We start from the raw sequence: 15,533 nt of genomic DNA, 5'->3' as shown, positions 1-15,533 counted from the left end.
CCCCGCCCCACATCGTTGCCTTACCCTGCGTGAAATTTTCATCTTCTTTGTGGAGCCGAAATACAAGTCCTCCAATGAAAGGAAGAGGTCTCTCTCAATGGGCGGGTCCTGTTTCTTCACCCCTCTTCCTCGCAGACCTCCGAAGCCCATGTTCACCTCCGAGCCATCCGGCGTGAAAAAGTCTTGGGTGGGTATAAAGGACAAGAAAACAATTGGACGTCACTGTCTGTAATACTGCAAGCAAGGAAACTATTGGTCCTGATGTACGACGGATTGGCAAGTGGGACATTTTGCATGAAAGTGTTTTTGTTGTCACGATTGCTCATTTCCTCCTCAGCGTCACATGTGGGCATTACCTAAGGCAATCTGCATGCAAATACAGTCTGCCTGGGAACACCCACTCCTTCAGACTGATATACAATCATCAAGTCATTTTCATATTTGCATAACACATCCCAAGAGTCAGCCCACTGCTTGTATCAGGCCTGTTGAGAGAAGTTCTGCGGCAGGATGCTGTGATGTATTCAGGAGGCTATGTACAGCCTCTTGCTGGCCCTTCCACAAGCCATGATCTGCCTGCATTGTATAGGAAAGCACGGAGACCCAGAGGTGGCATCGCTGGGTATAAAATAAGGAATGCAATGAAGACGGAAAGGTTTTAATTAGCATGTTGATGATGAGGGAGGGAGGGAGAGAGGGAGGGGGAGAGAGGAAGAGAGAGAGGAAGAGGAAGAGAGAGAGAGGAATGGAGAGTAAGCAACTTCAATGCAGGAGAGGATCCTGTACAAGACTGAAGGTAGGGCAGGAGTTCTGTTTTTACGTAAAATGTATGTGGCTTTTCTCTACATGAGCTGTGACTTCCGTCTGACTGGATTGTTATCATCGTTCACCTCTCACCTGCAAATGGATTATCTCCTCCGAAAAATTCCTTAAATGTCTTCTCCGGATTCCCATGATAAACGTAACTCGAGGTCCAGGCCTCTTCACCTCCGAATTCAGCCGGGATCCCGCCTTTCAGACCCTCCTCTCCGAATTTGTCATAGGTGGCCTTCTTCCTCACTGCCGGGAACAAACCACAATGGTTATCGGTGGACTGAGTCAGATACTGGCTTTTTATATGTCTGCTGCGCCCTCATAATGGTCACAGTAGCTGTGCAGACCTGGAAATCCAGCACAGGGATGGTGGGAGCCCCTCATACTGGGCACAGCAGGTCTACAGACCCGGGAACTCAGCACAGGGATGGTGGGAACCCCTCATAATGGGCACAGCAGGTGTACAGACCCGGGAACTCAGCACAGGGATGGTGGGAGCTCCTCATAATGGGCACAGCAGGTGTACAGACCCGGGAACTCAGCACAGGGATGGTGGGAGCTCCTCATAATGGGCACAGCAGGTCTACAGACCACGGCTACTTACAGTCACTCAGAACGTCGTACGCCTCAGCGATCTGCCTGAAACGGTGCGGGGCCGATGGCTCCTTATTTTTTAATGGGTGGTATTTCAGGGCCAACTTCCTGTACCTGGATGACAGTGAACACAGATATGAAGCACCGACATAATCCATAGCACTGTACGCTGCACCAGAGGAGCTTACACTCTAATGACCCCCCCCCCACAGTCACACACTATTATTTTTATACATTTATATAGCTCTGACATATTCCGTAGGGCGGTACAGAGAACACTGAGACGGTCACATCAGTCTATACGCTAAAGGAGCATTGGTGTACATATTTTAGGTTGACTGCCTCAAATATTAGGGTTACGGAGGGAAAATATTACAGTTTGCACTACTTGGCTGTACTACATATAGGGGATGGGGGTGACTGGGGGAAGATATGTCAAGCTGCGACCCCAGGCTGTAACTACTCTGGGGTAACTGGGGAAGATATTACAAGCTGTACCCCCAGGCTGTATTACATATTGGGTGACTGGGGGAAGATATTACAGGTTGTACCCCCAGGCTGTATTACATATTGGATGATTGGGGGAAAATATTGCAGGTTACACCCCCAGGCTGTATTACATATTTGATAATTGGGGAAGATGGTACAGTTTGTACCCCCAGGCTATATTACATACTGGGGGAAGCTATTACAGATTGCACCCCTAGGCCGTATTCCATATTGGATGATTGGGGGAAGATATTACAAGTTGTACCCCCAAGCTGTATTATATATTGGATGAGTGGGGGAAGAAATTACAGGTTGTACCCCCAGGTTGTATTTAGGGTTGTCACCTGTCCGGTATTCACCCGGACAGTTCGGGTTTTGAATGCTGTGTTCGGGTTTCATGGCAGCTGGAACCCGGACACAAGATGCCAGGCAGACAGGGGCAACCAAAATTAAGATAGGGGCTACTGCGCCCCCCCACTAAAAATAGTCCCGACTGTGATATTTACATATGAATGGGTGGCGCTATTTGCATATGAATAAGCCACAACTCGTTCTCCCCCCAAAAAATGTCCGTGCATCGCTAGAGTGTTTGGGTTTCGCTGGAAGAAAAGGTTGCAACCCTAGTTGTATTACATACCAGGTGACTGGGGGAATGTATTACAGGTTGCACCCCCAGGCTGTATTACATATTGGATGACTGGGGGAAGATATTGCAGGTTGCACCCCCAGGCAGTATTACATACTGGGACAATATATTACAGGTTAAACCCCCAGGCTGTATTACATATTTGATGATTGGGGGAATATATTACAGGTTGCACCCCCGGGCTGTATTACATATTCGATAATTGGGGGAAGATATTACAGGTTGCACCCCCAGGGTGTATAATATATCTAGGTGAATGCGGGGGATATATCAGGGTAGAATCGGGTTATACTCACGCTCTCTTGATGTCGGTGTCGGTGGCACTGTGGGGAATCTCCAGCACCGAGTAGTAATCCTGCCCCATGTTTGTCCTCACCGGGTTGCCAGGGACGCCTGCACTGCACGCTGGGAAGAACGCTCTTCCGTTACCGTGGCGACCCTGGCCGGGAAAAGAGGCGGGGCAGAATGATGTCCACAACCCTGAGCTGCACTTCCAACAATTGCCTTAAGGTGGCAGCAGAACATATGGCGCCGTTCACTATGTGGACAGATATGCTGCCTGGACAATACAATGCATGGAAATTAAATCTGTCAGTTTATCACAGCACCGACCAATCACATTGTACAATACAGAGAAATAAAATCTGTCATCATTCTGGGTTCTCCGGTGTCAGTGTGTCACTGCTCTGGGTCCCCCGTTGTCAGTGTGTCATTATTCTGGGACCCCCGATGTCTGTGTGCCATCATTCTGGGATCCCCATGGTCACTGTGCTATCATTCTGGGTCCCCCGGTGTCAGTGTGTTAGGGTTCTAGGACCCCAGGTGTCAGTGTGTTATGGTTCTAGTACCCCAGGTGTCAGTGTGTCATCATTCTGGGTCCCCCCGGTGTCAGTGTGTCATTATTTTGGGACCCCCCGTGTCAGCGTGTCATTGATCTGGGACCCCCGGTGTCAATGTGTCATTGTTCTGGGTCTCCCGGTGTCAGTGTGTCACAATTCTGGGTCCCCTGGGGTCAGTGTGTCACTGTTCTAGGACCCCCGTTGTCACTGTGCTATCATTCTGCGTCCCCCAGTGTCAGTGTGTTGTGGTTCTGGGATCCCAAGTGTTAGTGTGTCATTATTCTGGGACTCCCGATGTCAGTGTGTCATTGTTCTGGGACCCCCGGTGTCAGTGAGCTATCGTTCTGGGTTCCCCGGTGTCAGTGTGGAATCGGTCTGGGACCGCCCGGTGTCACTGTTCCATTGTTCTGGGTTCCCCTGGTGTCAGTGTGCCATCATTCTGGGAACCCTCGGTGTCAGGGTGTCATTGTTCTGGGACCCCCGGTGTCACTGTGCTATCATTCTGTGTCCCCCAGTGTCAGTGTGTTGTGGTTATGGGATCCCAAGTGTTAGTGTGTCATTATTCTGGGACTCGCGGTGTCAGTGTGCCATCATTCTGGGACCCCTCTGTGTCAGGGTGTCATTGTTCTGGGACACCCGGTGTCAGGGTGCCATCATTCTGGAACACCTCGGTGTCAGGGTGTCATTGTTCTGGGACCCCCGGTGTCAGTGTGCTATATCGTTCTGGGACCCCTCTGTGTCAGGGTGTCATTGTTCTGGGACCCCCGGTATCAGTGTGCCATCATTCTGGAACCCCTCGGTGTCAGGGTGCCATCATTCTGGAACCCCTCGGTGTCAGGGTGTCATTGTTCTGGGACCCCTCGGTGTCAGGGTGTCATTACTCTGGGACCCCCGATGTCAGTGTGTCATTATTCTGGGACCCCCGGTGTCAGTGTGCCATTATTCTGGGACCCTCGGTGTCAGGGTGTCATTGTTCTGGGACCCCCGGTGTCAGTGTGTTATCGTTCTGGGACCCCTCGGTATCAGTGTGTCATTATTCTGGGACCCCCGGTGTCAGGGTGTCATTGTTCTGGGCCCCCTCGGTATCAGTGTGTCATTATTCTGGGTGTGTCACTGTTCTGGGTCCTCCGGTGTCGATGTGCCATTATTCTGGGACCCCCCGGTGTCAATGTGTCATCGTTCTGGGACCCCCTTCTCATCTGAAATCTGGCTGTAAACATCCAGATTTTGAGTCCGGCTTGCTATCAGCAGGCAGTTCCCTTTCAGTGTTGGTGATCTATAGCAGTGCTTCTTAAAGTGTGGGTTGCGACCCCATATGGGGTCCCGCAAGTGAACAGGGGGGTCGCGATCCGAGTCCCCGGCCAGGACCGCCATCAGGGGGGTATGGCCAGTACTTGTGCGAGTCCTCGGCCAAAAAGGGGTCACGAGTGGAGAAAGTTTAAGAAGGCCTGATCTATAGTACGAGTTCTCTGGGGTTTCCTCCACACTGGGGTGACACTGAACATTTTAAAGCAAAAATTAGAGAGAAAGGACTATAACCTTTTCATTGCTGTCAGGGCCCCCACTGGAGAGAACCCACCTCACTTCCTGTTCCCCATGACCGGACAGGAAGTGAGAGGAACTATCCCCATTGGTGATATAGAAAATCATAGAAATCTGACAGAGGTTGTAACCCTTCCCCACTCCATCCAGAACCAAGGGAGAAGTTTGGTTGGAGATCTGGGTTATCCCCAAAGTGTAATCTGTGGATGGCAGGAAGATCTCACCCCCACAGGCCAATGACCTGGGAAATGCATGAAGCATATCTAGTGTAACCATCCTGCATTCACATCAGTTACTGCCCAAGTAAACGCCAGTACCAGAGCCTGCACCTTTAAAAAAACATGTCAGCCCCCATGTTTTGGTTCCCACAGGTACACTTTAACTCTGGCCTCCATCTTGTTTGTCCATTGATCTAATTTTGGAATGAGGGCAGGAAGAAGCAGGAACATTTTTGGCTTGTGTGCCCCCGGGGTTACTGGGTGCTAGCACTATACAGACAGTGATATTCAATGGACTGCCCAATGCACCACAACAGACCAAAAGTCAGGCACGCACCATTTTTTTGGCGCGTTGTGCTGTGATGTAACATGCCCATCAATATTAATCACCCCTGAATGCAAATTGTTTGCGTCCAGGCGCTGATTGTCCGCCGTATCAGCCTCGGGGGGGGGGGCTAGTCAAGTGTGTTGTAGTGCATTGAGCACACTGATAGGAGAAGAAAGCTCATCGGTCTGCTGCTTCTTTTTTTTCACTGTCCAGCAACAAAGTGGGGTGGTGCGGAGACCTGTAAGTGAAAGGGAAACCGCAACAGAGGACATCTCTGTATAACATCAGTATATAACCATCTACTTGGACTTCAACTTTAAACACTAAAATGGTCGTGCTGAAACCAGAGTTATCCTTCCTTATACCCATCAGACCGGCTAGTTCGTGGTTTTGAGAAGCAGCAGGGAGAAGTGCGCTACATAAATTGTCCCACTATTGAAGAAGATATCCTTAAAGCTGAACTCCGGGATATTACCCAAATACAAGTCCTGTGTGTTCTTCTTGGTGAGCTTTGTGTATTTCTTCCAGATCTGTGCAGTCATCCAGTGTGAGACTCGGAGCTTCCTGTAATAAAGACCGGCCACTGCTGCTCTCTCTCCTTGTGCAGGGTGACTGGTCTTGTCTCCGCCCCCCCTCCTATAATAAAGACCGGTCACTGCTGCTAATCTTTTTATTAAAAGACTCAAGCAACGTTCAAGACCGGTCACTGCTGCTCTCTCTCCTTGTGCAGGGGGAATGGTCTTGTCTCCACCCCCTTCTGTAATAAATACCAGTCACTGCTGCTTTTTCTCCTTGTGCAGGGTGACTGGTCTTATCTCCGTCGCCTCCTGTAGTTTGCTGTAGTCGGTAGGGCCTGCTGGGTCCCTCCCACAGCTCTGCCCTCTGCACAGGCAACATGTAGCACAGTGATGATGTCATCACTAATTTTATATAGTAATAACTGGGTTAGCTAAAGCTTTTGGTGCGCGCAATGTGTATTTATATATTTTGCAGCTACAAAGGAACACATTTAAATTAAAGTTTTGTGTCCTCAGGGAACCTGTCTTGAGAGAACAATGGATGCTGCAATTACTGACCCTTTCTTGAAGATGCAGCCATGCTGATGCTTTCTTTTTATGGCTGTCTGTGACTTGGAACAAGCATAGCCACACGGAACCAGCAATGGCAGCCCCCATGTACTTCTCATGACAGAGTCACTTTAAAAACCGTAATGGCCCATGTGCCAAACATCCACACAAACAACCGACTCAGTAAAAAGTGACTAAGTTCATTTTTGGAAGATTTTAACAAACCAAAAATTGTGACTGTAGGAATACTTTAAAAAAAAAATGGTAGTTAAGAAAACAATAAAGTTGAATAAATTAAGAAAAAAAATGCTACAGCAGTTAGAAGAAGGTCCATCAGCCTTTAAACAACCGGAAGATCTTTTCCATCCCGCACAGGTCCATCTACTCAACCGTTTGAGGAAATCTATATATGGATTTGTTCAGCATTTCAGGACTGGACGGCCACGGAAGAGGAGTCCCATTTCTGGAGACCTCTCGGGACGTCCAACCAAAACTTTTCTTTCCAGCGGCAACAGACAGAACATCAGCCAGGATCTCCTTCGTGAAGTCTTGGTTGGAGGGCTCGCAAACGTTAGATATCACACCGTCCTTACCAGCTTGGATGTGGCCATACCAGGTTTGATCTCCCTGCCCATCATGGGAGCACGTTTTGGTATTCAATACACTTTGTACCTGGTTGATGTTCCGATTATAATCCAGAACGGCCAGCTGTGAACGGGCCACCAAGCCGTCAATAGTATAACGAGATCTCTTGGCACGGTACTTCCGGCCGATACTATGAAACACCTGTAACTCCTCGGGGTTGCAGAAATCAGAGAGGTGCTTCAAGTCTTTAAGTAGATTTTTATCTAGAACAATGTCCTTCAGTTGGCGGTGGGCCTTGGAACCCTCCGTCAGCCATTCCTGGTGGTCTTCTTCCTCCTTGTGATAGCAGGAGTCATAAAGCGTTGCGCCGCGCCACTGATGTTGGTTTGAGGCGTGGTACGCTACAGAAACCCATTTCTCTCTTAGTAAAGTTGGATTGTGTGGACAGGTCCTGGTTGACCACCATAAATGGTTTTTGATGGGCCCAATCCACCTCGAGAGTTGACGGCAGCCATGCTTTCTGCTTGCCTTTGAAATCTTGCTGGCCACGGATCTGGCCACATGCCAGACGTCATACTGGTGCTTGATGTGACCGTAGTGTTTCTTCAACAACTTTCTTATCCCGGCGTTTCGTCCTGTGCAAATTACACGGACATTCAGTCTTTCCTCCAGCAGCCGGTCAAGTGTCATTTGGAATGTCTTCTCTTCGAGGCCTGCTGGGGTAAGAGAAGGATCTAACGCTCCCACCTGAAAGTCAATGATTTTTTTAGTTTGGTATTCTAGGAAACTGTAGGTGCAGCACTTGGCACGGGACGTGGATGGCTTGCACTCACCCACTAGCACTACGGGTCGGCTTTGTAGGCCTTGGATGATGCTTCTTCTCTCCAGCTTCCAGTGGTGATCGATGGCGGGGAATAAATACAGATTTTGGTTTTTGTGATACGTAGACTGTGAGATACCAAGAATGCCCACAAGGCGGAAAAAACTCTCTAGCTTGTGAAAATTGGAGCCGCTGCATAAAATACCAGAAGATATAAGAAGGTTCCCGGCCGGCATTCCTCCAATCATGGGCTGGCTAGTCCACAGGTGAAAGTCGTGCTTCAGGGAGCAGACGGCGGTCACCAAAACTGCCGAGCCAATGCTGTATTTTTTAACTTTTACTATGTTTCCGGGGCAATTCGTCATCCCTAAACATTTGCAGCACATGAACAACTGATTCAAGCAGGACTCAAAGACGATAAACTTTCTGTCATTGACGTGGTCAGTCGGAGTTTGGTTTTCCGGCAAGAACACAGGCGTCATGTCAACGTCATTAGGATCAGTAGTCACCGGATTGCTTTCATGCCCCTCTCGAGTGTCCTCCTCCACCTTGACCTCCACAAATGAGCTGTACCTTTCCTCAAAACGCTCAAATTCAGAAACCGAGGCTTCCTCGTGTTCTACCTCGAGTTGGTCCATTGTGTCGGACTGTGCGTCTGGAGAGCTCTGAACGCAGGACATCCCGGGTGACACCGGTTCTTCCTCCTCCTCCATAACCTGAACTGTCATGGATCTTTCAATGATGTCTACCAGAGAGGGGTCTGTAGACGGACCGGCGGGTTGACGAACCTCAGATCGTTTCCATGCTTGCGATAGCACGGGGAGGTTGGCCAGGTTGCACTGAAGCGCTACAGACCTGTGAGGTGGCCTTCGACATGCCTGCACCGATTTTTTCGTTGTTCCCATGGATTTGTCAAACTGGACGGCTTTATTGGACTGCGTCGGAAAAAAACTGGCTAGCGTGCCGACCGTTCGGCGAGTCCTTGGCTGGTACGGTCTTCCCTGACTGTGAAAACTGGGATGGCTGAAATATCCCATCTCTTCCACGCTCTGGCATGCTGACAAAAAACTGCCGCCGTCTGTCGCGCAAACGTCGAAGTACTGCGTGGTCGGGAATTCGGGGAAATTGTCAGTTAATATTTTACTGGTAAACTGCGACATGACGAATTCCTGAGGCGTGGGTATGGACCTGGAGGTGGACGGTGCGGGCGGTTGCACGGTGTCATCTGTTGATGCGGCCTTAGTACTTTCATCGGCCAAGCACTTGTTGAGTCTCTTTCTTTTGGCATAAGGGTGGTCCTCGCGTTCCTCTTCCAAAGGGTACAGCTGGGTCCACGGGAAAATTGTGGGCACGGCATCCTTTCTGAAGGCCTTTCCGAATTTTCTCCTTTCGTAGCACTCGGCGGCAAAGTGTTTTGAACAGATGCGATAGACTCCTTTTTTGCTGGTCTGTATCTTCGTCACAAACTCCTCCAGGCCGTCCTCATTACAATAGATCTGCAGGAGCCATTTCTTTATCATCTCGGGGTTACGTGGAAACACGTGCAGGGTGACGTCGGGATCCCTTTGGCGCCAATGAAAATGGCATCCTTTCACGATGCATGCTGGCATTCTGCTGGAAAACAGAGGGAAGAAAAGTAATAGAACACAGGGGAAAAAAACCAATGCAATTTTCAGCTTACCTTCATCTTTAAAGTAACATTAAACCCTCAGATTTTTTTTTTACATAAACCAATAGTGTAATGTGCGCCTTACTGTAATCCATGGTAGTTTCCCTTCTCTTTGCTGCTCTTCCTTTTAAATCCTTATCTCTTCTCATGCTGCGGAGAACTTCCGTTTTGCAGCTGAGTGCCTCTTCTCTGCAATGTTACATGGTGTCTGTGTGCGCGCTCCCGACCTGAGCCAGGACTACAGGATGACGTCCTCCCAACATCCACATCCCCGCCCACATTAGATTTCTGCCTTAGGCTGCCTGCATGTGCCGTTGTTTTACTCTTTTCTGCCGTGTTCGTGTCTGATCGATTCTCCTAATCAGAGCAAGGTATTTTTTTTTCTCTTTTTTTTTTAAACAAACTTTATTGCTTATGTTTTTTCATAAACAACCTATTCATTGCATTGCGTACTGTGTGAGGGCTGAACCAGCCCTTAGGATTACATTGCTCATACTTTTAAATCAATAAAGAATAATCAAAATTTGTGTTTTTTAAATGCAGCAATATAAATATTAAATTGATTATCTAAATATATATCAACACATAGGAAATAATTCTTTAAAAAAAAAGGATTGCAGCCATCACACAGTACACAATGCAATGAAGAGGTTGTTTATGGAAAAAACAAAAGCAATAAAGTTTTTTTTTTTTTTTAAAAGAGAAAAAAAAATACCTTGCTCTGATTAGGAGAATTGCTCAGACACAAACATGGCAGAAAAGAGTAAAACAACGGCACATGAAGGCAGCGGCTGTTGCCAATCTAACATGTGGATGTCGGGAGGACGTCATCCTGTAGTCCTGGCTCAGGTCGGGAGCGCGCACACAGACACCATGTAACATTCCAGAGAAGAGGCAGTCTGCTGCAAAACGGAAGTTCTCCCCAGCATGAGAAGAGATAAGGATTTAAAAGGAAGAGCAGCAAAGAGAAGGGAAACTACCATGGATTACAGTAAGGCGCACATTACAGTATTGTTTTATGTTACAAAATCTGAGGGTTTAATGTAATTTTAAAGTGATATTAAAGACATTTCAAATGCTGATTAAATCACACTGGAGACTGCTCTTTGATGTTTAAAAGTGTTAGCTTCCTGCAGAGTCAGCTGGTCCCCTGAGCACTGGTCCTGTATGAGAGTTTAACCCCTTCATGACCGAGCTAGTTTTCAGTTTCTGTTCGTAATTGACTGACACACGTTTTACATTTTTGCTGTGTGATTCTTCCACGTCAGTAATATACTTTCTTACTAAATGTACCCACACATATTATATATTGTTTTTTAGAGGACAGATAGGGCTATATAATTATATCAAACATGTGTACCTAACGCCTCACTTAGTTTGAATAAAATATTTTTAAAAATAAGGAAAGAAAATACATTTTTTCACAAGTTTTGATTATTATTTTTTAGAAATAGTTTTTTATAATTATAGTATACAAATGTTTAATTTTTATTTTCTTGTCAATTCATATCAAGCAGTCACTATGACTGCTTGATAAATTAACTTTTTAAATTTTTGGTTATTAGGCTGCTCCAAACTTAGGAACAGCTAATAATAGCCTTAGAGATTGATCCTGACAGCACACTGAGGCCCTGTTCACACCTTTATTTTTTGTCGCGCGTTCAACGCTCTATGAACGCTCTACAAAACGTACAAACTTGAAAATCCCATTGTTTTCTATGGGTATGGTTCACACCTTTCCGTATTGCAGCCCGTCTGAACTCGCTACAAAACGGCCTACGCCCAAAGAAGTACATGTACTTCTTTGGGGCGTTTTGGTCTCGCGTTTCCATTGGGATACAGTCAAGTAGCCCTCGGAAACGCGCGTTTGACAGCGAATCGCGGTAAAAACGTGCGACAAACGCGCATATTCAATACGCCTAGGTGTGAACCCAGCCTAAGGCCTCATTCACACTGTAATCGGCCCGCACGTACAGCTCCGTGCTGCGTGCAGGGCCGTATTGAGCAGCTCCCGGGAAAGACAAGCTGCTGCGTGTGATTAGTACGCAGCCCCTGCCCTTCTCTATGGGACTACGCGGCCGTACGACACCCTACGCTCACCTCAAGTGCAGGTCCGTGCGGGGGCGTGTTTCCTCGCTCGGACGCAGACAGGATCCATCCTGTCAGTGTACGAGTACGCTCACCTGCACGGACGTGCAGGGCGGGTGAGCGTGGGGGGTGTAAAGCCGCGTAGTCCCATAGAGAAGGACAGGGGCTGCGTACTAATCACACGCAGCACCTGTCCTTCCCGGGAGCTGCCCGATACAGCCGTGCAAGCAGCACGGAGTTGTACGTGCGGGCCGATTACAGTGTGAATGAAGCCTTAAAGGAGAACTATGAGGTGAGTGAAAATCACTCATCCTCATAGTTCGAGCTGACGTGTGACAATGAGACTGTCACACGTCAACTCAATAGATTGGGAAGTGAGCAAACACATACCGTCGCTCGCTCACTTCTCGATCCTGTCCCTGCAGAGAACCGGCTCCCTGCAGGGATTCCCACCCCCCCTGCCCTATCCTCTACCACTGACTGGCGGAAGGGACGGGGCGGGTACAGCTGACTCTGCCTCTTGATAGGCAGAGCCAGCTGTCACTCACGCAGCTGGGCGGATCTCGACAGTAACGCCGGGATTCGTCTCGGCTGCGGCGCTCTCAGTATACTGAGCTTTGGGTCACGCGAGGAAGCTAGTTTGTGTCCTCCCGTGACCCTTAGGGAACTATGGGGAAAAACTGACCCCATAGTTCTCCTTTAAGGTTTCTGATCCTGCCCAGACGATCAGAAGTGATACATTTCAGGCACAGAGATACATTGTAACATTGTGCCTGAAATATATCACACAGCTTTGTAAGCTTCGGGCCAGTCTATGGAGCTGTCAAAACGAATAGCAGAGAGGTGACTCACTCTGCTACCTTAGCTGTCAAACACCGGATCGCTATTTAGCGATCCGATACTTGTATGTAACAGCTTCATTCTTTCATTAATGGATGCCTCTATACTGATTGTGAGTGGTTACCAGCATTACAGAGCCGCAAATAACTGCTCACGTACACTGTACGTGGCCAGTCATTTGGGCACTTGGTGGCGGGGCGTACAGTGTACGTCTCCCATCATGAAGGGGTTAATGCTATTTTAAGGCTGAACTCTGGGGAAGATGTAAAACTACACTTGCAAGTTGGCTCCCCTGAACTAAAAGGGTTAAATGCTTGTTTTTCGTCTAGGGTACCATTAAAAACCCCGTTTAGTTACCTTACCCCTTGCCACGCTGGCTGCTGGTGCTCTCCTCTTCACTCTGATGCTCTGTGTCTTGAGCAGACCCTTGGTGTCCTCACTTACAATGCAGGGCTGCTGCGATTGCTCGGACCAAAGAGAAGCTCCTTTGGGGGACCGGTCGCTCAAGGAGGAGAAAGTCCTGGGATTCTGTAGCAGAGGTGTGAGAGGATGATGATGATGATGAAATACATTTATTTGTCCTTACAGGGGCAAGAAGCATTTATATGCTGACAATGTATTATTCCTGCGACGGACCATAACCGGGTTTCCTGCCAGATATGGACATGGACTTTAGTTGCACTTTAAGAAGAGAAATGAGGTAATAACGGAGGAGTGGCAGTCCGTAGGCAGATGCATTGGCATGCAGACCACCCCAGAAAACACCCACATGTGATGCTGAGCCTCCGTGAAATCCAGTAAAAGAAAGGGGCTGGCCAGGAGCAGTGAGTCTAGATGATGCTGGACGTCCTCCAGCCAGGAAATGAGGCCGGCTCTCTCTGATTTGCTGCAGCTTCCAATGCACATTGTGAGCTCCCAGTGTGCAGTGACACCAGAGGAGCTGGAACAACTGTGCAAGACTGAGGGGAAGGCCGGAGGTCAGATAGAAGACTGAAGGAAAGGCCAGAGGTCAGATAGAAGACTGAAGGGAAGGACGGAGGTCAGATAGAAGACTGAAGGGAAGGACGGAGGTCAGATGGAAGACTGAAGGGAAGGACGGAGGTCAGATGGAAGACTGAAGGGAAGGACGGAGGTCAGATGGAAGACTGAAGGGAAGGACGGAGGTCAGATAGAAGACTGAAGGGAAGGACGGAGGTCAGATAGAAGACTGAAGGGAAGGACGGAGGTCAGATAGAAGACTGAAGGGAAGGCCGGAGGTCAGATAGAAGACTGAAGGGAAGGACGGAGGTCAGATAGAAGACTGAAGGGAAGGACGGAGGTCAGATAGAGGACTGAAGAGAAGGACGGAGGTCAGATAGAAGACTGAAGGGAAGGACGGAGGTCAGATATAAGACTGAAGAGAAGGACAGAGGTCAGATAGAAGACTGAAGGGATTGAGGGAGGTCAGATAGAAGACTGAAGGGATGGAGGGAGGTCAGATAGAAGACTGAAGGGGAGGACGGAGGTCAGATAGAAGACTGAAGGGAAGGACGGAGGTCAGATAGAAGACTGAAGAGAAGGACAGAGGGCAGATAGAAGACTGAAGAGAAGGACAGAGGTCAGATAGAAGACTGAAGAGAAGGACAGAGGGCAGATAGAAGACTGAAGAGAAGGACAGAGGTCAGATAGAAGACTGAAGAGAAGGACAGAGGGCAGATAGAAGACTGAAGAGAAGGACAGAGGTCAGATAGAAGACTGAAGAGAAGGACAGAGGGCAGATAGAAGACTGAAGAGAAGGACAGAGGTCAGATAGAAGACTGAAGAGAAGGACAGAGGGCAGATAGAAGACTGAAGAGAAGGACAGAGGTCAGATAGAAGACTGTGTCTGTCTGTGTCCAGGTGTGTGCAGGTTCAGGTTGGCGTGTAGCTGCATGATGCCACGTCCTCCCATAGGGATGTACAGGCGGCTGCACACAATTGCAGGCTGCACCCATCCCTCCTAGTAGCAGGTCTCTGCACAGGAGTGCATGCTGTACAGATGTGTGCCCCTCATGTGAATGAGGCCCAAGGGGTTCTAAAGGACCAGAGGCAGACTTCCTGATCATGTGATTGGCTGTCCCAGTGGTCAATTGATCGGAAGTCTGTCCTATCACCTCCTGATTGTAAACAGTGACAGGCAGCTGTTGGTGACAGCCGGGTCACTGTGCTGTATGAGGGCTCTTTGCGTTATGCCGTCAGGAAGTGGTCAACCTTTTTCTACTCTATACAAGGCTTAGAAAAGTTTTGGGCTCTACATCTCTGGCCAATTATAAGCCCCCCATTAAGGGCCCATTCACACCAGCCACGTTGAGCTGCGGTAATCAGCATTGATCAACACAGACACGTCATTCACAGGCATTAGTGTGCATTGCCTACAGCAACCCTACGCAGGCAGTGACATGGACACCTGAAGAAGGACCCCACCAGATGTAAACAGAAGAGAAGTCTCAGGGCTGGTGTGTCACATGACCACTGCTTTGGGGAATGGGAGGAGCCTGGCAAGAAAGAAGTTAACTGATTAGTTATGCTGACATGTGACTTGTTGATTCATATGAAGCATGAACTTTAATGACAGTGACTGGTTTGCTTATCTTACAATGAAAGGGAAAAAAAAACACACAGAGAGCCACAGCCAGGCAAGCAATATATGCCAAAGGCTGTCATCCTATCTGGCCAGTCTTACGAAAGAGGCACCCCAGCCGTACTGCACCACCAGGCAGGTGACACCATCATTTCCTTGTTTGGATTTGCAGCTTCCAGGGCCACCTGCCAGCTCATTGGATAATGAATCAGCAGCATAACAGTGATTCATTGGCAGAGAGGCGGAGAACAGCTATATGGATTGCACTTTACACCTAATGCTATGCATCCGGTCCATTGCCACATTCAGCACTTTCCAAGGACAGTTCTCCAATACCTGGGACTGTCCCTGAAAATGAGGAACACAATTCAGTTATGAAAAAGCAGCCCATGATAG

General features: G+C 48.5%; 1 protein-coding gene across 1 annotated transcript in view; it reads right to left on the bottom strand.

The window, feature by feature from the left end:
• Positions 1-2,968, bottom strand: part of DNAJB13 (DnaJ heat shock protein family (Hsp40) member B13) — a 14,438-nt gene extending 11,470 nt beyond the window's left edge. The window contains exons 1-4 of the mRNA XM_018568777.1: positions 2,839-2,968; positions 1,418-1,521; positions 898-1,059; positions 25-182 (exon numbers count right to left, since the gene is read on the bottom strand). Of these exons, the coding sequence (XP_018424279.1) occupies positions 25-182; positions 898-1,059; positions 1,418-1,521; positions 2,839-2,906 (492 nt within the window). The 5' untranslated portion in view covers positions 2,907-2,968. The remainder of the gene's footprint in view (positions 1-24; positions 183-897; positions 1,060-1,417; positions 1,522-2,838) is intronic.
• Between the last annotated feature and the right edge of the window lie 12,565 nt (positions 2,969-15,533).

The sequence above is a fragment of the Nanorana parkeri genome, unplaced genomic scaffold (genome assembly GCF_000935625.1).
Source record: "Nanorana parkeri isolate BGI_ZX_2015 unplaced genomic scaffold, ASM93562v1 scaffold1242, whole genome shotgun sequence".
NCBI classification, from domain to species: Eukaryota; Metazoa; Chordata; class Amphibia; order Anura; family Dicroglossidae; genus Nanorana; species Nanorana parkeri.
The sequence above is the reverse complement of the archived record's forward strand: the minus strand, read 5'-3'. Positions and strand labels throughout refer to the sequence as shown.